This window comes from Indicator indicator, chromosome 1 (assembly GCF_027791375.1).
Source record: "Indicator indicator isolate 239-I01 chromosome 1, UM_Iind_1.1, whole genome shotgun sequence".
Classification (NCBI taxonomy): Eukaryota; Metazoa; Chordata; class Aves; order Piciformes; family Indicatoridae; genus Indicator; species Indicator indicator.
In genome coordinates, this window is record NC_072010.1 from 119,580,365 (window position 1) to 119,607,570 (window position 27,206).

Here is a 27,206-nt window from a genome sequence, read left to right on the forward strand (position 1 = left end):
GCTTTCTTCCTTTCATTACTTTGGTGTTTCTGACAAAGATTCCATTAGAGTCCTGCATCAATACAAAGACTAGGTAAAAAAACACTTTCTTCTTCACTTTGTCTAACCTGTTGGGGTTTTTTGTAAACTCATGTTCTCTCATTCTCATCCTTAGGTTTGTTTCTCTTTTTGGAATTAGGAGTCCTGAAAGTTATTAGACAGCATTTTCCAAGGTTGTATCTTGTTTTATTATTTCCACACTGAGTTTTGAGTCTTTCATGATCCTTTTATGCCCTTTTATTGTCTCTTCCAGTGCGTGCAACCAGCTGCAGATTTGAATAATGTGCTCTCTGTCCCTTCTTTCACATTATTAGTAAAGAGGCTAAATCAAATCAAGCCTGACACTTCTTTAAGTGATCTTTATATAAGTGGATTCTTCTCCTCAACAAGGCACCTGGTTTTAAATATTAAATCTTGGTGCAGTATTTCTTTTTTAAGCTAGTCCAAATATTTTTTTTAGTGATGGATTTGTATGACACTGCATCAAATATCTGTTAAAAGTTAGTTCTTCTACCAGCTGACATTCTTGCAGATTCAGTGCTCACTTAAATACGTACTTTAATGCCAGCTTTGACAAATCAGCTGTGGCATACAATATGGCCCTTATTGTTTTATCTATTTTATGGAGTTCAGGATGCATTGTGGAAAAAAAAAAATGAGTAGCCACATAATGCTAATGAGCATTCTTTGTGATTTTTAACAGCTAATATGCTGCCATCTGTATCGTCATCGAGGGAAATAACCATGGAAATCAAATAGCTCCACAAATTACCTGCTGTCTTCCACTCTTTATTAAGCTAGGTTTTCTGAATATCCAGTAGTAGCTAAATAGGTACATCAAATCCAACTCTTAAATATATAATGATGTAATTAGGACATTCCTACTGGCCACACTATCACTCTCTGGAATTTAAGGCAAGGGGAGCTGGGTTGGAAGAATGAGTCACCATTAGTAAATGCTACTTTTGTTTGTTTGTTTGCTTGTTTGTTTGTTGGGGTTTTTTGTAAGGGTGGGGATTTTTAGGTTTACTGAACCTGTTTTTTTCCGGGGAGGTCTCAGAGCTCTGGTTTGAGTTTATTGTAAAGCTCATGACAGCTGCTGTTGTAAAAAAACAAACAAACAAACAAACAAAAAACCCCACCCAAACAACAACCAGAAAAAAACCCACCCAAACAAAAAAAACACCCCAAAAACTTCAAAACCAAACACCCGACCATTAAATAAAACTAACAGTTCAGTCTTATGAAGATTTAAGAGGGAAAAAAGGTAACATATCTTTCTTCAGTAACAGATAGGCAGTTTTTCATCTCAGTTGAACAACGCTGTTCCATCTCACTTTTTTGATCTGATCTTAGTGCCTCTGCTGCAGGTGTTACTGTGTTTTGCCCAGAAGTGCTCAATATGAAGTGTTGAAGGTACAGGGCACTATCAGTTCTGCACACAGCTGATGTGATTCAACTCTGTATCACACTGAAGTTGCACATAGGATCATAGAATGGTTGGGGCAGGATCACAGAGGGGTTGACATTGGATGGGGCCCCAAGAGGTCATCTTTTCAACCCTTCTGTGCAAACGGGGCCACCTGGAGCCAGTTGTCCAGGACTGTGTTCAAGCAGCTTTTGAGTATTCCTGAGGATGGAGACTTGTTGAGCTCTCTGGGCAACCTGTGCCAGTGCTCTGTCACTCTCACAGTGAAAAAATAGCTGCTAATGTTCAGAAGGAACCTCAGTCTGTGCCTGTTGCCTCTTGTTCTGCATGTACACATGTAAGTGATGTGCTGCAGGTATTGATTAAATTGGTGCTTTCTTCCAGGGAATGTTTAGTCATTTGGTGCAGCTTTTCATTCATGGAAGCCATGGTTATGATTATATTTAGGTTTTGTCATGGGTTGTTGGTTTGTTTTTTTTTTCATCTTGTAGGGTAAGTCTTATCCCTTTAAAGGTCCATTCCCTCCTATGTGGAATCCTTTGGCCTACCTGGACTACAACAACTTATGGAGGACCATGGATGAAATGGGAAAGGAGGTATGGCGTGAGGAATTGCAGCTGACCATCTCAGCTCTGCTTTGTCTCCATGAGGGGCAAAGTGAAGATGTGACTAGGGTGCAGATAGGCAAGGCTGCTCCATCTTGAACCAACCTGGTGCTGGCAAGAGCAGCATCATACCTTGCCCCTTGGTATGCTCCAATGGTCAGAGCACATGTGTAAGTGGGATCCAGGCAAGCTCTTTTGAAAGCCATGCTGCTGAGGTTATCTGCAGCCATACCTTCATTTTTCTGGATGTATGAGCATCAGGGCTTATGCATGTGACTTTTAACACTCAGCCTGACAGTTGAGTGAGGAATATTTTAAGGGGCTTGTAGGCCTCAAACTCATGCCCTGCTCCACCTTCAAATTCAACTTGTCCATTTTAGCTTGTTGCCAGTTTTCCATTGACTGGGTTACAAGACTTTGAGAAGCTGCTGTTACTTGTGTAGAAGAATGGGAGGGATATGGAATAAGTCAGAGACATTCCTTGGTGGTGTACTTTGCCTTTTTAGGCAAAGTTCTTAACTTTAAAATTATTTTCTGTTCCTCAGTCTAAAACAACAATAACAACAACAACAACAAAAACCTAGCAAACAACAAAAAGTCCTAAAAGCATCCTCTGCTGAGTTCTCTGTATTACCTGAAAGGCATTTGCAGACTGATTTGCCATGTGGATTTAGGATTGTTTGGGATTGTTCATGTTTGTTGTCTCTTTTTTACTCCACTCATGATCTTTTATATCTCCTTAGATTCCCAGTGAAGCCCCATGGAAGGCTCCACATGCTGAGGAATGGGACAAAATGACTATGCAAGATTTCATAGATAAAATTTGCTGGACAAAGTAAGAAGCTCTTTAGTACAAACTATAATAGCTTATATTTATACACCTTGGAGTCTCAAATAAGTGTTACTGCTTTGCAAACAGATAGAACTGCCACTGCAATACATCCTTTTTAAAGAAAAGGGGGGAAAAAATGTCTTGCCATAATGGACCACCAACTGTCAGCACATAGTAGATTCTGTTATGCTTCCATAACTTTTTTTTAGACTAAAATAATGATAAAAGGGGAGGGTTACTTCTGAGGGGATGGGTAGTACCTTCATTTGTTACATGCACTTTTCCCACTTTACTGTGTGTTAACCTTTAAGAGAAAAATGTTCTGGCTACAGCAGGCTTTTAAATCGTATTTTTTGATTTATTCTGTGCTGAAACAGCTGATTTTACCAAAGTGCTACAAAAAAAAATAACATTTGTCTTGAAATAGCACTAAATCACTTTTAACACCCATCATTCTATTGTTTAACTGCTGCACTGTATACCACTGAGGGAAACTGAAAATGCTTCCTGTTTGTATGTATACATCAAAGCAATTTTTCTTTACTTGCCATTCAGCAACAGTTTGATTGGTTTGCATCACACTGAAGGGGAAAAAAAGCAAACATCAATTCCGTCTCGCTGCAAAGCAGATTGAATTCTATGGCAGCCTCTTCACAATTGCTAAGCACTTGTCATGTGGCTGCCACCAGCCTGGCACAGAAGCCTGCTAGCACCCACTCAGGCTGATGCTGTTGTTGACAGGGACATTTTTATAGCTTCAGACAGCCTTTAGAGACCAGCATGGTCAAGAGGGGATTGGACGTGGCACTTGGTGCCATGGTTTAGATAGTCATGAGGTTTGGGGTGACAGGTTGGACTCGATGATCTTTGAGGTCTCTTCCAGCCTTCTTGATTCTATTCTATGAATCTGTTCTATTCTATTCTATTATTAATGGACCATAGGCGCTTGTCCAAAAAACTTCCAATCTTCTGCTTTAACAAGAGTGAAAATTGCACAAAAGTCTTTCTTTTTTTTTTTTTTTTTTTGTCTTACTGTTCATACTCAGTAAAACCAAATAGAAAATGATGCTGGCAGTTCTGCTGGCCACCTGAACCTCTGATTTGGTAAGGAGCTACACAAGTTAGCGAGATGCTATGCGTCAGTAGTCAGTCATTCAATCTCCAATAGCTCGTATGACTACAGTCCTGTATTTTCAAACTGATGGAATAAGACTTGACATTTTACCTGAATATTGGCATAACTGTCAGCCTCCCTTAGTTCCAAGATGCTTTTCAGATCTTATATGTGCATCTCAGCTTGATTTGATCAGTTTGGTCAAGATATAGGCAACCTGCCGTTTTTACTTCCCACCCTGGAAGGTAATGATCCAGAAGGGTAATCTACTGTACAGATTTGCTTATGGCTAGAGTTGCATGCTGGAAATACCCTGAGTGCTCTTGGTTGAAATCATACTGCCCTGTCTGGGTAAAGCTCAGGAGAAGTGGGGAACTGAAATGCTGAAAAGCAATGGGAGATGGCAGCAGGAACGACAGGAATTTAATCATCGTCTAATAGCTTCTGCTATTGATATCTTACAGCATTGTTTTAAATATAAAATTGATGAATATTATTTTCTGTATTACTTTCGGCTGTCAGGAATGAAGCCAGAATGCATTTGTATTTCAGAGAATAGATCAGCTTTTTACTTCAGCAGTGAGACTTCGTTTTTAGAAATGACAGAAGATGTCTTTTTTTTTTCTGTATACAGGTCTGTTTGAAATAGTTTCTGTTATGCTTTTCAATTTTTTTGTAAATTTTTTTTTTTAAGTTTGGTGTCTGAAAAAAAAAAAAAAGAAGCAACTAATAGTGGATTCTGTACTGATTGCCCCTGATCCTATCACTACAGTCCTACTACACTTGGTGCTTGGCATGTGTCCTGGCATGTGTTTCAGTGGTGCCTTGTGAACAGGACAAGGGGCAGTGGATACAGGCTGGAACACAGGACGTTCCACCTCAACATGAGGAAAAAATTCTTTAACTCTAAGCATGGCAACAGGTTGCCCAGGGAGGTTCTGGAGTCTCCTTCTCTAGAGGCTTTCAAGACACACCTGGATGTTTTCCTGTGTGGCCTGCCCTAGGTGATCCTGCTTTGGCAGGGGGATGGACTCTTATGATCTCCAGAGGTCCCTTCCAGCCCCTAACGTTCTGTGATTCTGTGTGAGATACCTATAGAAGCTCAGTCACTGTCAATCACAATGCAGTTAAAATGAGCATCTGTAGTCCTGTCCATGTCCCTTTAAACTCCACCTCAGAGTGAGTGCAGAGGAAGTATTTACTTCTAAGAGGGGAATGTTTATCCGAGTCTTAATGAACTCTTAGTGCACTCCAAAATCTTGTACAGATCCTAAATGTGGCCACTTTTCCACATATGCACTCAGCACCACTGGCTATCAGATCCCTGTTTAAAATACTAAGCTGAGCAACTAAGAGTTTCCTTTCCCTTTTCTTGCCAGACTCCTACATGAATGTCTATATGCTGTCTTTTCCCTTATGGCTTCCTGCTTACATTTCTTTCCATGTGTTCTAGCTTCAGCACCCTCCCTCAGTGCAGCAGAGGAGGGGTTGCTGACTAATCCATAGACTTTAGACAATTATCTTAGACAAGATCACTTCTTTTATGGCAAGCATTGAGTGATCTATATGCTGTGTGCTCTAGGAACATGCATATTCAGCAGGTGCAAACTGAGCTATGTAACCCAGGAACCATGGGAGGACATGGTGGTTTTGGAGTTCAGCAAAGACAGGAAGGCTTGCTTCCCTTAATCCCGGGGTCTAGGATGACAGGCTAACTTTGCATTAGTAGCATAAGCTTTCATGGGCTCTTGTGTTCCCTGGAACCCTAATTTGGTTGGAATATAGCAGTGCTTAATTAATTTTTCTTTTCGGGATTACTTGAAAAAATATTGCTTAAAAGGAATTTATAGTTTTCTCCTTCAGCTGAAATTAAGGAACCCATTGCCTGCAGTGGAAGAAGAAGCTAGCAAAGTCAATTTCTCCCCTTCTAAAGAAAAGTCTTGTCACCCTTCTCCAGTTTTTAAATCAACTCACTTTGCTGTCTTTTTTTGCAGTGCTGCCAAGAGTTTTGCAACTCTTTTCGTGAATGCAGATGTGACTTCAGAACCCCACGAGGTCTCTGCCCTTTGGTTTTTGTGGTATGTGAAGCAGTGTGGAGGGACAACAAGGATATTCTCAACGACCAATGGAGGACAGGTACTGCCAGCCGTCACCTTCTGCAGCACATGACAGACCCTGTTTTAACTTCATTCTTTTGCTTTTTGATGTTAGTTCAGAGGGCCAACTGAGACATCAGTAGCACATGTGCCAGTAGCATGTTGGTAACTAGTTCTGTTCATTTACACTTTAATCTGAACCTTGCAAAACTGGTGGTGAAGCCTGTTGCTGTATGTGGTGGGTTGAAATTACCTCCCAATATAAAATTGCCAGACCAGCTCAGTTGGAAAGCAAATGAAGCTAGATTTGCAAGCACACTACAATCTATGAATATGGAATGCAATGAATATGTGCAAAATAGACAATATTTACATGTATGTACAATTTATAAACAAGACAAGAACCCCCCTGGACAAAACAGCTTCCTCCTCCCTGTTGCCTTCACCCACCCTATACAAGGGAAAAAGAAAGAGGAGAAAAGCAGAGAGTACCTTGGTAGCACTTAGCCACAAGAATGCAGCCAAGGTTAGCAACAGCCAAGCAAAAGCACCAGCAAGTATCTGCTAGAGTGAAGAAGCTGAAAAGAGAGTTAGTTTACACAATTAACTTTATGTTAGATATTAGACCAATAGGATTATTTACACCTTATAATTATTTGTCTTTTTCATCCAATGGTAATTTATATTCTACCACTTTTCTACTCAATCTGTAGAAAATTCTTCTAGGCAGTCAGCCTAACACTGCCACACCATCTCACTGCTCCATGCCCTTCCTGCAGGAGATCAGATCTCTGCAGCTGACACCCACTCCTCAGATATTTATAGACATTGATCAGATCCCCTCTCAGTCTTCTCTTTTCCAGACTAAACAGCCCCAGGGCTCTCAGTCTCTCTTCACAGGGAAGATGCTCAAGTCCCCTAATCATCCTTGTGGCTCTCTGTTGGATTCTCTCCAGCAGGTCTCTGTCTCTCTGGAACTGGGGAGCCCAAATCTGGACACAGTATTCCACGTGTGGTCTCAGCAGGGCAGAGTAGAGAGGTAGAAGAACTTCCCTAGCCCTGCTGGACACACCTTTCTTGATGCACCCCAGGATTCCATTGGCTCTCTTGGCCACAAGAGCACATTGTTGTTCCATGGAGAACTTGCTGTCCACCAGCACTCCAAGGTCTTTCTCTGTGGAGCTGCTTTCTCACTTTCTCTGCTCCCAGAAACGCAGGCCATTATCTCTTGATATTCTGGGGGAGTTGTGGCCTTCTGTGGCCTTGGCAAAGCTAATTTCTTGCTCCACAATTTTGGCCTAGCCTCAAGGGCAGGGGTGGTGTCAGTGGGGGCAGTGAGACTTGGCAAGGTGGCATTCAAGCCTGGTAGTCCTGTCCTGGTGCAGGAAGATTTTGAAAGGTTGTGGTAGACCCACTTGGAGAACTGGGCTCAGACTAAATCTGATTTGTGTATTTTGTATCCCTCTATAAATTTGTAAATAGTATTTTCCATTTCATCTCCAATTCTGTGTGAGTATTTTTATTTTGCTCCTTTGCTGGGGGGCTAAGGGGGGGTAAAATATCTTTCTGTCCTCTCAAACCAAGACAAGGTAGAAGATGTCATTGGCTTTTCCATGCTGAAAAAAAAAAAAAGGAAATTTTACTTACACCTACTTTTGTAATGGGGCTGAAGCATGCCTTTGGAAGCACTTCATAGAGATGGCAACACTAGCTGCATGAGTGTATAGAGTGCTCCAGATTAATACTGAAAATGTAGCACAGAACCTGGTTCCTAAAGATGCAACCTTCCAAGAATTAGAACTGTTAAGATGTTTAAGTTATCTCGAAGAAAATGAACATTCCTGCTTAAATGCAATATTGCTCTGAAGTGTTTGAAATTTGATGCATAATGCTTCTGCATTTCAAGGAAGTAAAGACTGTTAATGGTCTTCTACTTGAGGAACTGCAGATTTCACTAATTGTATTGGAAATAGTATTTTTGGAGATGCAAATTATTTGATCATAGCTAACTAAAAATACAAATACATTAAATCATTAAATGCGTAAGTATCCATAGATAAGAAAGAATTCTAGATAATTCTGAATACATTGAATAAAATGTTTTAATTCTGTACTATGTTAGAGGTGATTTGAAATTAAGGTACATTAGATAATACACTGCAGGAGACATTTTTAGTGTTAGCTACTTCAGTTCTAATACTTTCTTATTTGTTGTGAGAATCAGGGTTCCTGCTTCTGATACACAGACCTGTGCAGCAATAAGAGTGAACTTGGAGAAAGGTTTGAAAGCTTAAGTGCTTTTCAGAAGTCTTGCTGATTTACTCAGGTCCCTAGAATCCATTTGGAGACTATAAGAGGAGGTATTTTCTTGTGAGGGAATTCTAGTTTTGGCTGGTGGTCAAATATAGGAAGTATTTGAGGAGTTAATAGGAAGAGAAAGTAACATGGACACATTTTCCAGGTGAGACTGACAAGCTTCCCCAAAATGTTTTGATAATAGCAGAAGAACGGGATTTGTTTTGAATGCCAAGCAAAATGTTTGTTGTGATACACGCTTGGCAAGCACCCCTTGCATGAGTCTGCTTTGCTGAGTTGTTTTCTGTTTTTCAGGAGAGGAAATTCATTGGGGGCTCTGGCCAGATCAGTGAGAAAATAATGGAGCACCTGGGAGGCCGAGTGAAGCTGAGGAAGCCAGTCATCCGCATCGACCAGTCAGGTCAAAGTGTCATAGTGGAAACCTTAGATCATGAACTATATGAGGTAGTGAAACCTCTATCGTTTAAGCAGCACTTCTTGCTAGAATGGCTAGAAGTCCTTTAACTTGTCCTTTTTGACTTCTCAAAAATCCTGTAGCAGAGACTACAAGTGACTGTGACAGAAAGTCACACTTTTTGATTGTCCAAAAGTAGTAGCAGTGATAGAACTTTAATGTGATGCCTGAAAAGCAAAGTGTATATTCGAGCTCTTTCTTTGTTACTATCTCTTCTTCGTGTTCAGTTACCTTCTGGATTAAAGGATAAGTGTAAGGTGAACACAAAAATGTAACTTAGTGATAAACTTTCTGTGAGAAATGTTGCAGGTTTGGTTTCCAAGTTGCAACAGAGGCATCCAGATGGAAGGAAGATCAATGAACTTTTAAAACACATCACCTTTTTTTAAGCACTGGCAAAGGAGCAGCTACCCACCATCTGAACAGATGGTTGTTTATATAATGCTAGTTAGTTGTTTAACGAGCAGGATTTTGGGAGAGTTCAGTTTTGCAATTCTCATGCTAAATGCCAAAATTGCATCAGAAGATGCACCCTGCAGCCTCCTCAGATGCCTGCCAGGATCATTAGAGCAATATACTTAGGATGAAGTAGTGGAGAATGTGTTTGGTTGATGTATAATTTCTTTTCCAGGGCAAATACGTGATCAGTGCCATTCCCCCAGCTCTTGGTTTGAAGATTCATTTCAACCCACCTTTGCCCCCAATGAGAAACCAGCTCATCAATCGAATCCCTATGGGCTCAGTCATCAAGTGCATTGTGTACTACAAGGAAACTTTCTGGAGGAACAAGGGTACTACATTTTAATTTGTAAGAATAATAGTGACAGGGAGAGGGAAGAGGGTACATGCTGACAAACTAGACTTTGTGTTTAGATGATACTGGATCTTAGAAGGAAACTTCATACACTTCTGTACCAGCTTTACTTTTCCCTGTGTGAGAAACTTGAGAGATCAGTTAGGAAGAGGGGGTGGATGGGGGAACAGAAAGAAGGAGGTAGTCATGAAGGAAGAAGTCATGCCTTTAGCTTATTGTCTTGGGTGTTCCTGTCTTCTTCTTCTTCAGTAGCATCTCGGTATGAGTATCTCCCACCTGTACAGTAATATAAGTAATGTGTGATGGAAAGAGCTTTTATCCCATCAATTATCAGCCTGCAAAAATTTCTGCCTTCTGGGATGCACTGAGCAGGATTAATTGAAGATGTCTTCATATATTCATCCCCAGCTAGGCTCCCTTTACATGCTGAATACTTCCATCATGATCCCTCAGCTCTGTTTTAGAACTAAGACAAACCGAGTCTTAACCAAAATGCCACGTAATAGCACCCATTTCTCATCACTGGTTGTAATGAAGTCCACATCTGTGTTTGTCTACAAATGTCATCCAGCATTCACCTGTGTGAATGATTTTAAGAGTTCTGGATCCTGGCATATTCTGGCTGTTAGACTTGGGATGCATTGGCAAGGGGTGACTCCCATTTTCTGATAAAACCCTCACTTTTCATACTTGCTTTGTTAACATGAAGCTTTTATGTTCTTCAGACCCTCCTTTTTAAGAGCAATTCTGTTTTCAAACAGTGTATAAATGTCCTTCTGTGTCTGACATAAATGTCACATATGGAAGCAACTGTGCTAGAGGCACCTGAATGTTTTCAGTGCCTAAGAGCAATCTCTTCTGCAGTTAATATTCGCCTTGCTAACTGGTTGCAGAAGAATTTCTTCTTCTGTCATGAATTCCACAATGGGAGATTCCCATAGTGACTTTATCTTTTCAAGATGCTTTAAAGGGATTGTTAATTGTCAGCACATCTCAGATCTAAACTTTCTCTATTAGAGAAGATCTACCACTTCTCCAACTCAAGGCAAACACTACGCTACACTGCCTTGCAGATCATCAAGGCAGCTGTGTGCTGATCTTTGTCATTTGACGGGGGTCACTTTACTTGGCTTTTGCCCCCTCCCCTTCCCCCCTCCTTTTGTTTTTCTTGTGTTAAAATCACAGAGTCAGAGAACAATAGAGATTGGGAGTGACCTCTGGATGTCATCTAGTCCCATGCCTTGCCATGAATTGAGATCAGACTGTTTAGAGCTTTTTGCAGTCGAGTTCTGAGTATTTCACAACTTCTTGGAAGCTCAGTCCTGTGTTTGGATGCATGGATCCTAACTTCTTTTCCACCTTGTGCTTAACAGGATATTGTGGCACCATGATCATTGAAGATGAGGATGCTGCAATTGGTTTAACACTTGATGATACTAAGCCTGATGGCAGCTTTCCTGCCATAATAGGGTAAGAGACAAAGTGTCCACTTAATGCCTTTTTATTTTGTCTTAGAGGCAACAATTGAAACAGAAAACTTACTACTTTTGAAGATAAATACTTCAAAATACTTAAAGGGATGAGTTTCACAGTGTGTGGTGAATAAGTTATATGTTTTTTTTCTTTCAAAAAAAGTCTTTGTATGTTTTAATTGGTAATTAAAAAAAAGGAATATACAATTTTCTTCATTTTCTCATTGTCATCTTTTGCCTTTGTGGTGTGGCAAAGTGCAAAATTGGAGAATAGGAAAGGAAGGGGAAATAAAAATGGGGTGATTGCAGTAATGTAAACTTTTCTCCAAATATTTTGCCCCCTCCAAATCCTCCAGTTAAGTTAAAATTTATTTTCTAGAACTATATTTTGGTTTGTTCTCTGTGTTTTGTTTTGTTTTGTTTTTTTATAAACAGCCTGAGAGTGTGATCAGTCTTATAAAGTTTATTAAACAGTAATGTCCAATTCAGTCCCAGGCTTCACCTCTTGTTGCTATATGTGTGCACTCACTGGTGCATAAAATTATTTGGGAAACATCTCATACAAAGATTCTAAGCTGACTCTCAGACTGGTTCCTTCCACAGTGAGTCTTGTAAGCAGCAGGCAGAGCATAGAACATTAAGCAGAGAAGTGAAATGGGTATTTGGGAAAGAGAACCAAAAGCTAATGGCATGAATTACAGCCTCACATCATAAAGTATTGGCATTTTAAATGATGCAGGAAATTTAGTAACAGAATGGAAGTGAATTGTTTGTGGTCTTCCTACAGCTTCATTCTTGCTCGGAAGTGTAGAAGGCTGACAGGTCTCTCAAAAGAAGAAAGGTAAGTACAAACACTGGAGATCTGCATGGAATCTGAGTCAATATTTTGTTATAAATGGCCAGAGGAAGGAAAACCACCCTAATTTGAAGGGAGTCACCTATAACCTTGTGACACTAGGCAGACATGTCACTATAAGGAATAAGGTATCACTTGTTTTTGGTGGAAGACCCCACAGAATTGCCACAAACCAGCAGCAGATGTGGTAGCTAGCCAAAAGGGCAGGTCCTGAGGAAAATCTCTGATCCTGGTTCACATTTTCCATCAGGTCTGCTTCATTTATGTGGCTGGAACAAAAGAACTGCTTTAAGATGTGAGTATGAAAGCAGTGTAGATAGTCTGCTACCTTCACTGGAAAGGGTCCAGTGCCAGCCTCATCCCCCTGGCACTGTTACCTCTTGGGCTTTCTGCAAATGCACTGAGTTTGAAGGATTGTCAGAAGGGACTGCCCAGGGAGGTGGTGGAATCACCATCCTGGAAGTGTTTAAAATAAGACTGGATGAGGCACTTAGTGCCATGGTTTAGGTGATTAGATGGTGTTGGGTGATAGGTTGGACTAGATGATCTTGAAGGTCTTTTCCAACCTGGTTAATTCTGTGACTCTGTGACAAGCTTGGCCACTTTGCTTGAATTTTCTTTTATTTTTATTTTTTTCTAATCACCCTGGAGGGGCCTTTCAGTGCCTGTAACTTAGTGTAATCTTGAGGCTGCTGTAGCTGCTATGAAGGCAACCACAGCATCATGAAGGGATCAAAAAGCTGCCTCCAGCTCTTCACTCTCAGTTATGGGGAAAAAGAAATGCCCTTCAAGCACAGATTAAGGTCTTTTTTTTACTGTCTTCTTGAAACAAATTTCTGCATACAGTACTTCTCTTTGGTTTATTACTAAAATAGATTTACCAAGTAATGAGTTTTCCATCTCATTGCTTCACAGTAGCTGATTGAATTAAAGCTACAAGTAGAGAATCTGTATAGGAGGAGAGCCTTATTTTGACGTGGAGAAAATACTTTTGTTTTTAAAGCATGCCACAAGGAATACTGTGGCCAAGTAAACCTTTTTACGGTAATTTACTAGAGAAAATGTAGTCATCTCAGCTTAGCTTTGCAGGTAGTGTGGCAGTCTGTGGTCTAAATGGGGCTGTTATGTCCCAGTCTTTTCAAATCACAGCCTGATACCACAGAGCACTTCTCATTTGGCAGAAATGGACAAGGAAGTCTTTTCCTCAGCACTCAGGCTTTGAGATAGTCCCCTTGCAGGTGACTGATGGTGACAGTAGTGTAGGTATTCTGTAATCCAGTGTGCTCAGCATTTTAAGCCATCATAAACACCAAATGGTGTCTTACACCATGTCAGTGTACTAGCTACAATGGAGCATTTTCAGTATTTGAGAAAGTTTCTCCTTCTTTGAGATGAAGGACTGTCCTGCCTTTTGCAAGGCACCATGAAGGAAAGGTTGCTTTCTCCTGGGCTTTAAAAGCACTGGCACAATTATCTGACCCTGCTGCTGCCTACAGTTTTAAATGAAAGGATTTTAAACTCTTGTCTTTTGAGGAATTAGGGAGGAATTTGATTTGGTAAAGAATGGTAATGGAATATGTTTGGGTTGGTACCTGACAGATGTACTCTGGTGTGGGGGTTACTTCTCTGGCTCCTGCAGTCCTGGCTACAGCCAGCTGATGCAGAAACCCACTGGGCTGCACTGCAAATGAGCAGAAGTCTCCTTCCAGCAGAAGTCAGGGTCCGGAAGAAGGGGGAGAGCAAGAATCCTGACCTTCTCTCATTGTGTGCTCAGGGTGCAACCAGTTTGTATTGTTCAGTCAGGGACTGTGGTATTTTGAGGGAGGGATGTCTTCTGAGGACAGACTTCTTGTGGCACACCACAGAGGATGCATCTTGCTGAGATGCTATGCTTGCTTATCAACACAAGCTGGGTTCTCCCTGTTTCAAGTTGATGACAGGGTAAGGTTTTCAGTAATCCTTGGATGTGAACAGTAGGGTGTAGAATTAATGGGAGCTATCCTAGATCATGACTGGGAGCAGTGGTTGTGGAAGGAGATGGAAACAGTTTTACAGCCTAAGCCAGACTAAACTCACTGCTACCCTCCATCTGGTCTTGCCACACCAGGTACCCATGAGTAGTTAGCACTTAGATTGTGCCCTGCCTTTCAGAGCCACATAACAAAGGTGATAGCATCACACACTGCCAGGGAAGAGACCAGAAAGAAAGATCTGAATATCTGCATGGGCACTTCTTCCACACCATACAGAGTGTAGCTCCACAGGATCATACTTAGCTCTAGGCTTCTTATTTCATGCTGTTGGCATTTTGAGCGCTGATTCGAAAGACAAGAAATAAGGATTATTCTTGCTGCATATTCCATACATTCTATGCTAACACTAACAGCAATCCATACTTAGGGATTTTTGGTTATTAGGGAGAATGGCCTCATTAATAGATTACTGTTGGTACAATTCTATCCTTTAGAAACTGCTTTTCTGTAGTTTGTGCTTTTTCCCCTGTCAGATAATACTTTATTATTGATGAAGAATTCCTTCCAAGATCTAAATTTCTTAAGTCTGAAGATGCCCTTGACCTGAAGGTGCCCTTAAGTCTGAAGATGCCCTTGAACACAGCTTAGTGTTTTCTTTTGAATGGCTATCTTAAACTAACTTTATCTGTATTTGCAATGTAGTTAGTAAACAAAAGTGAATCTGGTAGTTCTTGGAGCCCTGCAGTTGGCCATATATGAATGCCATTTCCAGGCTTTCTGGGTCTCAAGCCATGTGTGGAAATAGGACAAGGCACAGGCAGATGTAGAGGGATTCTTCTCATTCCCATCATGGTGCTGGGAGGAGCAGAAATGAATGTGGCATTGTGGAGCCCCTTGATGTTACTGACCTGCCCTGGAAGCAGGAGCCAGTGAGCATTTGTGAGTGGTGACAGGCAGACCTCAGCAGAGGCCTTGCTAGATTATACTGTGAAAATGGCTTTCTTCTGGTCAGACACTGGAGAGGTGCTGCTGGTCTGCAATGCACAATGGTTGCCTCACTTAGGAGTGACAGAGAGATTGAGGAAATGATCCCTTTTGTTATGGGTGTTTTTGGATTCATGTCACCCCTTGACTGTGGAGGGTTGTTCATATATAGCTCTTTCCTGGCCAGGCACTGCACCACCATGCATTTCTGCTTCTGGGGCAGGCTAACCCTTGTCCTCTGCCATGGGGCACAAGGAACAGGCTGCTTCCTTCCTTTCTGCTGCTGCTTGGCTTCACACCTGCCAGCAGCAAAATCACCCCAGGGCCACATCTCTTCCTGAACTGTATCAGCCTTCACCTTTCCTTGCTCCAGCAACAACCAGTACAGGACACCTTCTTCAGGGCCTTCTCTTCGTGTTTAAACTTTTTCTCCTCAACCCTTTTCTATAGCATTCTTTGAGTTCAGATGCCCATGGGTGTAGCTGAGCTTCTGTCTAGCTGCATTGCTTCATACAGCAGTATAGATATGGTTACTTCACACACTGCAAGTTGTAGCCCATACAATTACAGAGCTGAGACTGCTGTATTTTGCACCCAGCACAGCTTTCTGTGGAGCCCAGGATTTGCTTCCAAAAGTAAACACCTTTCCAGTCTTGTGCTTGTGTCTTTCTTTTTCGTAATTGTTGATTTATTTCATCTTTATCTTCTTGTGTTTGGATGCAGTTAACAGTGAAATATAAGACGCAAAAGCTTATGGGAACAAACTTAATTGCACTTGGGATTTGCAACAGAATGAAGTATATTCATGGATTTATAGACTCATAAACTAAAACAGGAGGAAATTTTATAGATATAGAAATAAAGTAGTGATTCCCTGAGAGCCTCAGGCTAGCAATACATGCATCTTTGCAGAAAAAAAACCCTGTAAGGTAAACTATGTGCCACAACAAAGTGCAATGCCTTACAGCTTTTGTTTCCTGACAACCTAGAGGATAATGTATGGATTTGGACTACTCGAGGTACCTTAAGGGAACAGCTTGCTTAACTGCAGGTAAAACCAGCACTTTGCACAGAAATGTGAGTTATTTCTGGTGATCCAGAGGCTGATGACATTAGATTGCCAAAAACTAGAGCCTCAGTTTCAAACAGATATTAATACTTGTTCTCTTGAAACTAGGATGTATTAGGGGTGATTAGTTCTGTCTCTCCTCACATACAAGTCTTCTGTTGCTTTTCTTTTACAGGAAAACGAGGCTGTGTGAGCTTTATGCAAAGGTTCTGGGCTCAGAGGAAGCTTTACATGTAAGCACAAAATCTAAACCATGGCACCTCTTGTCAGACTTGTTGAGCTGGGGAAGGGCAGAATGAAACAGTGCTAACAGTGCTCTGGAGCTGTGCTGAGTAGCCTTTTGGAGAAGGTAGCTGCTGTGGGAGCACTTGCTGCCCTCTGCAGCAGAAGGGAGGGGAGGTTATGGCAAGTCTTGGGTTGTGTTTTGCCCTGAGGATAAGAATGAGTTTATGAAACAATTAAAAGATAGATATGTTCTTTTTCAGCTTCCTGGATGGCTTTCACAGTGCTTACCACCATATATTTCAGCTCTTTTAAAATGTGACAGCCTTGCCTTTCCTCTCAGTCTATGTCGAGCATAATGTTTCTTCTTACTTAAGATTCATTGCTGCATGTGTTTTGGTGGGATTGTTTCTGCCTTTCTTTTGCCTTCTCTTCCTTATAATGATAAATAACTGATAGGATCTGTGTGATCAAGAGGGGTGTGGCCAGCAGGTTGAGAGAGATGATTCTTCCCCTTTACTCTGCTCTTGTGAGACCCCACCTTGAATACTGCATCCAGTTCTGGTGTCCCCATCATAAGAAGGACACAGAACTGTTGGAGCGAGTTCAGAGGAGGGCCACAAAGATGATCCAATGGCTGCAGCACCTCTGCTATGAGGATAGGCTGAGAGAGCTGGAGTTGTTCAGCTTAGAGAAGGGAACACTCTGTGGGGACCTTATAGCTGCCTTCCAAAACCTGACGGAATCTTCCAGGAAGGCTGCAGAGGGACTTTTCATAAGGGTGTCTAGTGACAGGACAAGGGAGAATGGCTTTAAGCTGAGGGACAGTAGGTTTAGACTGGATCTTAGGAAGAAGTTCTTCAGTACAAGGGTGGTGGGACTCTGGAAGGGTGGTTGCCTAGGGAAGTTGTGGATGCCTCCTCCCTGGGGGTGTTCAAGGCCTTGAACAGCTGAGTCTAGTTGTGAGGTGTCCATGGCAGGGAGTTTGGAGTAGATGATCACTAAAGGTCCCTTCTGACCTAAGTCATCCTATGATCTCATTTAGTTTGTGATCAACACTTTTTATCCTTTAAGGGCAACTTTCCATGAGTTAAATGTAGACATCAATGTCAAGATTACAGAACTGCACAAGTGCCATGCTTGGCATTTCTAGCAGTGTATATTTGCATCCAGTGTACATATAACAAGTGTTATACCTGTGTACATCCTGGGTTAATTTTGCTTTCCATGGCTCAGAGCGTAACTTTGTGCTTAAAACATGAATTTACATTGACAGATTGAGAGGATCATGTTCTGCAGTGGCCAGACTGTTGTTTTGTTGGGTTTTGGTTTGGTTTGTGTTTTGTTTTAAACAGCAAGTAGTTTCTAAAATAAAGGGTTACAGTGTTGGATCCCTGTTGCATTAAGAGACTTGTTGAATTTGCTTGTCTTGTCGGAAGTCGACAGGTAACAAATCATAACCTATTCTTCTCTGCTGTCTCCTCAGTTCTTTTATTAGCTTCTGAGGGACTTTGTCCCTTCCTTGAGTGAATTAATCTCTGTTTTACAGCCAGTGCATTATGAAGAGAAGAACTGGTGTGAAGAGCAGTATTCTGGGGGCTGCTACACAGCCTACTTCCCACCAGGCATAATGACTCAGTATGGAAGGTACAGTGACTATTTATAGTGGGCCTTGGAGTAGTAAGATAAGACCAAGTTAATAAATATGCTCAGAGAGGATCATAAATCCTCTGTCACTGTTTGCTCTACACAGGTGTTGTAACCTTTCAGTTGTCTCAGTTGTGCTTCATGATGGATGAGTACAGTATCATTAGGGGGGTTTATTCATGTTAGTTATTTGCTAGGTCCTTCTAAGGGAGTTGGGAAGCTTTCCCAATCTGTTTTTTGATATATTCCCAACTGGATTGGGACATTTGAGATTGGTGTTACCCTTTCTGGCAGATCTTTAGCTGGTATGTTATAAATACTGGCAGAGGGTTAATTCTTGCCAGTATCAACAGTAATTTCTTTGGATTTTTCTTTTTCTTCTAGGAGTGAAGGCTTAACCTAGTAATCAGTGTGTCATTATATATACAGCCCACTCTGACATAGGTTTTTGCATGAATATAAGATTTACCAAAAAAAGCAAAAGGCTTACTAGTCAGACAGGCGATTGGATTTATATACATAGTTTTTAATGTGGTGGCATAGCCCAACTTTTGAAGTGCAAATTTTCACAATTTAAAAAGAAATTAGAGTAATAAAGGAGTTGCAAGGAAGAACACCTTAGTATTTAATTTAATTTTAATACATTTAATTCCGTTTTAATGATAATTGTTGGAAATTCTGGCAAAAATAGAATTAATTAAATTTTGGGGGCGGGGTTTGTTTCTTTATTATTTGCTTGTTATTTTAGATATGATGATAATGTTACTTCAGAATGCTACACTGTGCCAGTAATGCCTAGCATTGGTATTTATGACACTGCCTGAAACTGTGTGGTAGAATAAGTCTCATTTTAAACTAATTGTCCTTTGCACCCACAAGTAATGTAAACATCCAGAAAATATGAGCACTGAGGTGTTTACTGTAAGATATTAAATGCAGTGCAGGCTCCCTCTCCAGCACAGCTCACCCAAAGTTACTGTCTAAAGCACTCACTGTTATTCTGATATTTTATCCTGATATTAGCCCAAGGATTTGAGTTACTGTTTCTGAAATGGCTGATGTGATTTATTGCTTGTTCTACTTCAGGATTGTTCGGCAGCCCATTGGCAGGATCTATTTTGCTGGCACAGAGACAGCCACGGAGTGGAGTGGATACATGGAGGGGGCTGTACAGGCTGGAGAAAGAGCAGCCAGAGAGGTACAGATGCAAGGCCAAAACAGGTGGCACTGTCAAATATCCTATTAAAATGAAAGCTTTTCTGGTTGGAGGTTAAATGGAACTGTTGACAGCTTCAGGCATTCTGAAATCTTGATGCAAATCCCTGCAAAAAATGATAGACTTCCAAAAGGGTGAAGGTCTTGCACTTAGATTTGGAATGATTAGGAAGGGCTCTCACTGTTTCATCAAACTCTTCTCCGTTTCCAGGAATCAAATCCTTTCTTCTTTAACTGAAATCTTAGTCATGGACCTAAGTAATTTTTTTCCCCAGATGGGCACTCATAATTTCATAGATCATGGCTGTTAGCCTCACTAGGAACAGCTCAGTTCTTCAGCTCTCCATGCCAAGCCAGTCCCTTCCTCAGCTGTTTCCAACAATACCACTGACACAGTGATATACTGTTGAGACAGCCTTATGTAAAGTCCTCAAACAAGGACTTAAAGGTTTTACTTCTGACAAAATGCCAATTAGGCAAGTATTTTCAGGAATATTACAGTTTATGGAGCAGTAAAAGAAATTTCATCTCTGTTTTATGAGATGAAGGGAGCTTTGTGGCTAAAAACTACAGTCAGGGAACAGAAATTGGCCTTTGCCCCAACCCCAAAAAGCAGGGATCAGCTGTCTCTGGACTCTCCCATTTTTTTTCCTATTCCTGAAAACCTCCAGAGACAGTCTTCATGACCTCTCTAATGTCAGGACATTACAATAGAACTTCCATAGGCCTCAGCAGAGGAGTTGGCAAGTGAGCCTGGCTGGTGGAAAAAAAAAAATCTGCTGTTTTCCTTTCCTCATTTATTTGTGAAAGAAAAATATGTTTAAAATCTAGTGCAAAGCTGTTTCTTGCTCTCCCGTATTGAAAAGTTGTCAGGTCCATCAATCTTGTCTAGAATAAAAGCCCATTGTAAAAGACAGCAAATCTTAAACCTACAAGTGCCTGGAATAGGGAAAAAAAATTAATATCACCACCTCCATTTTATTTTACTGTAGAAGAAATTAATCTTGCTGTCTTTTTCTGCCACTCATTTCAGATAATCTTTGCTTATCCTACTGATCAGTGGTTTCTCTGATACTTTGAATGGTTATTTTTCCATTGTGAAGGCTTTCTTTTTATTATTACTTTTCCCTGACTGAAAGTGGTGGTCTGTCATCACTCACAGGATTCTGTTCCTCTTCCTAAATCCCAGGAAAATTTGCAAAACCAGCTGCTCCTACCTATACAGCTTGGCCATGCAGTAGCTGCCATGAGTATATACTCAACTACTATTCAAATTCATATGAACCTTTTCCCATGGGACTAGCCAAGTTCCAGTATCTTGCATGGTCTAAGTAAGCACAGAGAAGTTTTCTTGTTGCTGTTTCTATTTCCCCAGTAGGAGGAGTGTCTTACTAGATGTCAGGCTTCCTCAGAAATGAGTTTTCTTTTAAAATATGAATACACAGCAGTTTATGTGCTCAGTATTTTCATCACGCTGTTTAAAACCAAACATTGAAGCCAGCTCTTTTTCCCTTTCAAAGAATGAATGGTACTTACTAGAGAATGTTATTTTCAGATACTGTTTGCTATGAGGAAAATCCCAGAGACTGAAATTTGGAAGCCAGAACCTGAATCAATTGTAAGTCTTTCTGTAGATTAAATGGGTTATTATTTTTTCTGGGGTTTTGCTGGTTTTGTTTAAGTTCACTAAATCAAAGCCACAGGCAACTTTCTCTTACCAAAATTACAATGCCCTAAACATGATAGAAATCTGGAGAGGGCACTCATCTGACAACTTGTGTAACTTGGGATCAGAAAGAGCTGTGATTTTTAACCACATTTTCCACACAGCTCTTCTTCTTACCTTTATCTGAGCAGTCTGATACTCTGTACTTCTTGATAAAATGAACTGCTTCAACCCAGTGGCTGTTTCTGCTGCAAGAGTCTCTAGATTTACTTTCTGCCTCTCACAGTGCAAACAAAGTTATGTTGATAATGGATGCTCTCCCCACAGGATGTTCCAGCTTTGCCCATCACTACAACCTTCTGGGAGAGGAACTTGCCATCTGTGCCAGGACTGCTAAAGCTGATTGGATTTTCCACTTTCTTCACCTCTGTGGCTGCAGCTGGGCTATTTGCCTACAGAAAGGGACTTCTAGTTCGAAACTGAAAAAGGTGCCAACACAAAGCCTCACACTTGAGTTGTCTTTTTTTAAGAGGTTTCTCTGACACGTATTTCCTTGTCTCCAAAATCAAATCAGGACTGGGCAAGAGGAGAAAACAGTAAAGAGAAGAGGCTGGAGGGGAGGGATAAAAGAAGGGGATCCATATTGAAAAGGAACCTTTGAATCCAAGCTTCCTGTCTATCAGCATTTTGGTTGTTGACTTTCTAGGGTACGCTGCCAAGTGTTACTAGCTTGAGGTTTCTATCCAGATCTCAGATCAAAAGTGACAAAATAAGTCTATAAAGCTCGCTTGGATTAGATCTCGAGTTGTTCTTATGCTTACATCTGAGTCAGACCCTCAACTCCAAGTCTTCACAGGCACTTTCATTTCTACTTGTAGACAAAGGATTTCTGCCTTCCTGGTGGTAGTCTGAGAAAGCAATCCATTGTTTAAAGAGTAATTAACAAGCTCATGCAAATTGCTAATAAGGATCTTTGTAGTGTTTTTGTTTTTCACCCAGATGTTCAGAGCCCAGGCAACACCTAAGGGACAAGTCAGGCTAAATTCATCCCTCTGAACTGTGCAAGTGTGACCACAGGTTTTGGCATTTCCACTGGCATATTTGTTCTACAGTGAGTTAAGGAACAATGCTTTTACTGCCTTTGGCAAGGAGGTTGAATCTCAGGCTCCCCAGCTGTGTTCACACTGCCTGGAATGTGTGTTGCAGTCGTGTCAGTCCTTGTGCAGGATCAGATCTCCTCTGCCTGGAAAACTGACAGGCTCCAGCATGATGCTTATAGCAGTGTGGCAGATCAGAACATTGGACCTGAGTGTGAATGGGGAAACCTTGTGGTAAAGACACACCCTTCTGAACCTTTTTCACCCTGCCTGGCATCTCCTTGCCAAGGAGGTCTTCTTTTAGCTTACTAAATTGTTGCAGGATAGCAAAAGAACACATTAACCTCTGCCTACCCCAAGAAGTTTTAAAGCCTCCCATAAAATACACTTTTATGGTGTTTTTGTGTTTTTTTTTTTTCTTATTTCCTTCCTTTCTTGCATCTACTTAAATGTACAACTCTCTACCACCCGAAGGGAGGATGTAGAAAGGTAGGCACTGGTGTCTTCTCACAAGAAACTAATGATAGAATGAGAGTGAATGACCTTAAGATACTCCATGGAAGGTTTAGGCTGGACATTAGGAAAAATTCTTTTCATGGAAAGGGTTGTCAGGCACTGGAACAGGCTGCCCAGAGAGGTGGTTGAGTCACCATCCCTGGATGTGTTTGAAAGTCATAGATCTTGTGCTTGGGACATGGTGTAGTGACGGACCTGGTGGAGTGGGGGAAATGACTGGACTTGATCTCAGAGGTCCTTTCTGGCCTGGATGATTCTGTGTATTCTTTGGACACCTCAAGGCTGTCACTTGCCAGGTAAGGCACAATGGACTTGCAAATGTGGCACTGGCATAAAAAGCCCAAACAATAGGAAGCCAACTTACCTGCTTCCCAAAACTTGGTTCATGCTGAACACAGCTTAGCTTCAGTCTCGGGATCCTAACAACCATATTGATGGAATTAGTACTTCCACTTCTGCCTGCTGTGCTGTGCTGTACTGCCTGTGCACTTTTTGTTAACCAATGAAGGATCTAAATGACAGGGAGATCAAAGAGAACCATGGATCAGACAGTTTTGTACAAGTGTTTCTGCCCTCCCAACCTTGGGACTTTCCAAACAATTAAAAAAAAAAAAAAAAGAAATATTCAACCAAACCAAAACTTTTAGGTGCCTACCTGTCAACGTGATGATTCTACCTTATTTCTGCTGGTGTACATCTGCACACAAAACAGGAAGACACAGGTGTAATATGAGGACAGGACCTGGTGCAGATGAAGTTTGAGATGTCTGGAATTTTTTCTGAGCCTGTTTGCTGCACTTCTCCCTTCAAGCAGTGCCGATTTATATGTAAAAAAAATTACGCTGCAGTAAAAAGCCACGGAGGGAAGTGTAATAATGTATTCAGCAACTAGTGTGAACAGATGGTAGAGGAACTATATCACCAGTCTCAGACAGACTTTTTGGGCTAGCATCTGATCCTTCTTGTGCAGAGCCACGCTTCATTCTCCAAATGGTCCCATAGAAATCCACTGAACTACTTACAAACCTGTAATATTTGTGAGCAGCGCATCCGTCTCCAGCCCTTAGGTTTCCTTCTTTTTAACTTGATGTGCCAGTTAAAAATCTTCTTATAGCAGCAGCTTGGATTTTATCACAAATGAATATCCTCATAACAGCCTTTTAAAATGCATAAGGGAGCTTTCCAGACATAAAGATGTTTAAGTCAGAAGAGCAGTTCAGCAGCATACATATGGCCTTTCTCATTGTATCCCATCGAGCACTAATTGGCTAGGACATTTGCCTACCACAGAGTGCTTCTATGTGGCTTTCTCTCCATGTGATTTATTTACTAAGTGAATTTGTAACCAAAAGCTGAAAGGGAACTGTGTAACTTCAGAACTTCTGCAACTCAGACAATTCTCAGGCCTGAATTAAACATAGGAACTGAAATTTGGGAAGGTATTTTCTAAATTGGCCCAATGTTTGTAAGTGCTAGCTGGTGAACACATACTTAACACATAAAGAACTGCTGCATTTGCAGTTGATTTCTCTGCTTCAAAACTGTTTGGAATTTAAGCCGTGTTTCTGCTCTGGAAATACTCTGCAGGTTTCTAAAGGGGAGCAGAATCATAGAAACATTCAGGGTTGGAAAAGACCACTGGGATCATCAAGTCCAGCAATTGACCCTACTCTACAAAGTTCACCCCTAAACCATATCCCCAAGCACCACATCTAAATGGCCTTTGAATATATCCAGGGATGGTGACTCAACCAACTCCCTGGGCAGCCCATGCTAATGCCTGATCACTCTTTCCCTAAAAAAAAATTTCCTAATGTCCAGTCTAAACCTACCCTGTTGCAGTTTGAGGCCATTCCCTCTTGTTCTATCTAATTACCTATGAGAAGAGACCAGCACCAAACTCTCTACAATGTCCTTTCAGGTAGTTGTAGAGAGCAATGATGTCTGCCCTTAGCCTCCTCTTCTTGAAACTAAACAGCCCCAGCTCCTTCAGTCACTCTTCATAAGATTTATTCTCCAGGCCCTTCACAGCTTCATTGCCTTCCTCTGCACTTGCTCCAGCACCTCCACATCTCTCTTGTATTGAGGTGCCCAAAACTGGACACAACACTCAAGGTGTGGCCTCACCAGAGCTGAGTACAAGGGGACAATCACCTCCCTGCTGCTGCTGGACAAAGTATTTCTAATACAAGCCAGGATGCCATTGGCTTTCTTGGCCACCTGGGATCCATGAGACTAGTGAGGATAAATTTGTTTTGTTCACATCCAATATATATATAGCTTTTCTTTGGTCCTGAATCTGGTAGAGATTTTTCCAAGTTTAACAAGAAAACCTTGCTTGCTGTGGAGACAGAAAATCCAAAGAAAAACAGAAGTTAGGTATGGTTTGAACTGAATCATAACCAAAGCTTTTCATAGGACTGGCCAACTTAATTAAAAAAAAAAAGTCATAAACCTTTCAAAAACCTAAAGAAAAAAGAAAAAGAATAAAAAAACCCAATGCCAAAATCAACCATAAAGCATTTCTCAAGTTGTTCTACCACAATTAAAAATAGTTGCAGCTTAAAATCTTAAATTAAATTTGGATCCTCTGAGATTTCTAGCCAAACCTGAAGAAGCTGGGAAGTCTGAATTACATCTATATTAGCACTTGAAATTTTTTGTCTTCATCCTTCCAGACTGCCACAGCATTAGGAACGCTCTCTTTGTCTTTACAGCTGTGTCTTGCTGCGAGTATGCTGTGGAGTTTGCCATCACTATGGGATTCAAAAGAAGGATTTGCTGCTGTTTCCTTGCCATCTTCCACATGAAAGGAACATGTGGCACTCTGTGTATGTGGATGCCAATGTGATGACAAAACTGACAAATGAAGGTAGAGAATAAAGTTGCTCCCCCATGGGAAGAGGGAAGGTTTAGCACTGGGTTACATCTTTCAAACTCCTTTGTGTCAACCCTTCAAAAAGAAGAATGAAGTCTGGTTTAATGGGTAACCAGTTGTGCTATATTCTTAATTTATTATCATGTTTGACGAGAAATTTGCTATCGTGAACGTTCCAGCAGTTTCCTGGCTTCATAAAATGTGTTATAGAAACAACCATGGAAGTAATTGTTTTTGTCTCTTATGAACTGATTTGTGCTATCATGCATATTTTGTAAGGCTTCTAAGAGTTTTCAGGAAAACACTAACACCACAAGAGGGTTACTTGCTTGTACACTGCTTTTATAGCAACTGTGCATGGCAAAGGATATTGGCTCATGAAAATGTGTGTTAATGAAAGTACTTGAAAGATAATTGTATAAACTACTTGACAGTAACAAGGAAGTGAGCAATCTGAGGCAGCCCCTTGTCTTTCCTAGTGGATTTTTTTTATCTCCATGCATATCTTGATTCCAAATAGTACATCTGCTGTCGATACAACAAAGACATTAATCACAATTAAGTATATGTCTGAGCATTGGTCATCACTGGAACCCAAGGCCTGGAGGAGATACTAGGGACTTCTATTAAAATACCTTCCCATGTCTTCAGTGCAGCTATTGTTTCACTGAGGTAGACTTTACAGAAGTCCAGAAATTGTAAGATTTTTCTTTAATTTTTTAGTAATTTTTTTTTTAGACATGAATGACAAATATTTTTGAGGAAGAAGAGATTGTATGATTTCCAAAAGTGTTTGGATGCAAAAGGGAGCCAGGATTAAATGACAACAGATCTGCCACTGCTCTCAGGCTCTTCTTGGTGATGTCCAATGACAGGACAAGGGGCAATGGGTGGAAGTTGAGGCATAGGAAGTTTCATGGAAACATGAGGAAAAAAATTTTTCCCTGTGAGGGTGACAGAACACTGGAACAGGCTGCCCAGGGGGGTTGTGGAGTCTCCCTCTCAGGAGATATTCAAAACCCATCTGGATGTGTTCCTGTGTGATCTGGTCTAGGTGATCCTGCTCTGGCAGGGGGGTTGGACTGGATGATATTTCGAGGTCCCTTCCAGCCCCTAACATTCTGTGATTCTGTGAAAAAGCAAACCCATGTAAATCACAGATTGCAAATAAACCTGACCTGCATTTAAATAGACTAACATTCCCTTTCCCATCTCCACCACCTTAAGATCACCTTGATCTTGCAATCTGTTCTTCAACAGAGAAAATAAAAGAGATGGCCAAAGCAGTCTTGCTTTCAAAGTATCTCTGCAGTCAAATCGTTTAGGCGTTGTCATAGACTGCTGCTTATAGCGTGTCTCCTGTGGTCATGTACAGGTCAGTGTTCAGTGATGCCTGCCTTTGTGTTTTGGAAAAAAAAAAAAGAGTGACTTCAATTTGCAGGAATATATATTCTGTGTGTGATGATATTGTGCCTTTCATAACTGTAGCATTTTCTCAAGTGCCTCTGTGGTAACTGTCTCCCTTGGTTTCCTTCTTGAGTTTGTTTTTCAATAGGTTCTGCAGATATTTTTATCTGACAGATGTGAACTTTTTTTAACTTTAATTAGAATCAATAAATACTGTCATGTCCCATGTACTGTTTGAAGATTTTCTTTTGTGGAAGCCCTTTTAGACTTGGTTGTGATGGTATTACTTGGTAACACAATGTTTTGCCAGTGAGGTATCTCCATCTTTTCTCAGCAAAGAAAGCTCTGTGAAGGAGAGGATAAAAAAAGCCAAGCAACCTCACCTCAAAGGCAAGCATCAAAAAAATCAAACCATACTTGGTAACAAGTGGATGGTTGACTGTCTTATACTTAAGTATTAGTTTTTATTGCTACAGGTGGACTTGGAGTGTCCCCATCATGAACA

General features: G+C 41.0%; 1 protein-coding gene across 1 annotated transcript in view; it reads left to right on the forward strand.

The window, feature by feature from the left end:
• The window catches only part of MAOB (monoamine oxidase B), a 45,379-nt gene extending 24,093 nt beyond the window's left edge, over positions 1 to 21,286 (forward strand). The window contains exons 4-15 of the mRNA XM_054395462.1: positions 1,960 to 2,064; positions 2,817 to 2,908; positions 6,014 to 6,155; positions 8,726 to 8,875; positions 9,517 to 9,676; positions 11,073 to 11,169; positions 11,959 to 12,012; positions 16,229 to 16,286; positions 17,825 to 17,922; positions 19,009 to 19,120; positions 20,693 to 20,755; positions 21,131 to 21,286. Of these exons, the coding sequence (XP_054251437.1) occupies positions 1,960 to 2,064; positions 2,817 to 2,908; positions 6,014 to 6,155; positions 8,726 to 8,875; positions 9,517 to 9,676; positions 11,073 to 11,169; positions 11,959 to 12,012; positions 16,229 to 16,286; positions 17,825 to 17,922; positions 19,009 to 19,120; positions 20,693 to 20,755; positions 21,131 to 21,286 (1,287 nt within the window). The remainder of the gene's footprint in view (positions 1 to 1,959; positions 2,065 to 2,816; positions 2,909 to 6,013; positions 6,156 to 8,725; positions 8,876 to 9,516; positions 9,677 to 11,072; positions 11,170 to 11,958; positions 12,013 to 16,228; positions 16,287 to 17,824; positions 17,923 to 19,008; positions 19,121 to 20,692; positions 20,756 to 21,130) is intronic.
• The last annotated feature ends 5,920 nt before the right edge of the window (positions 21,287 to 27,206 follow it).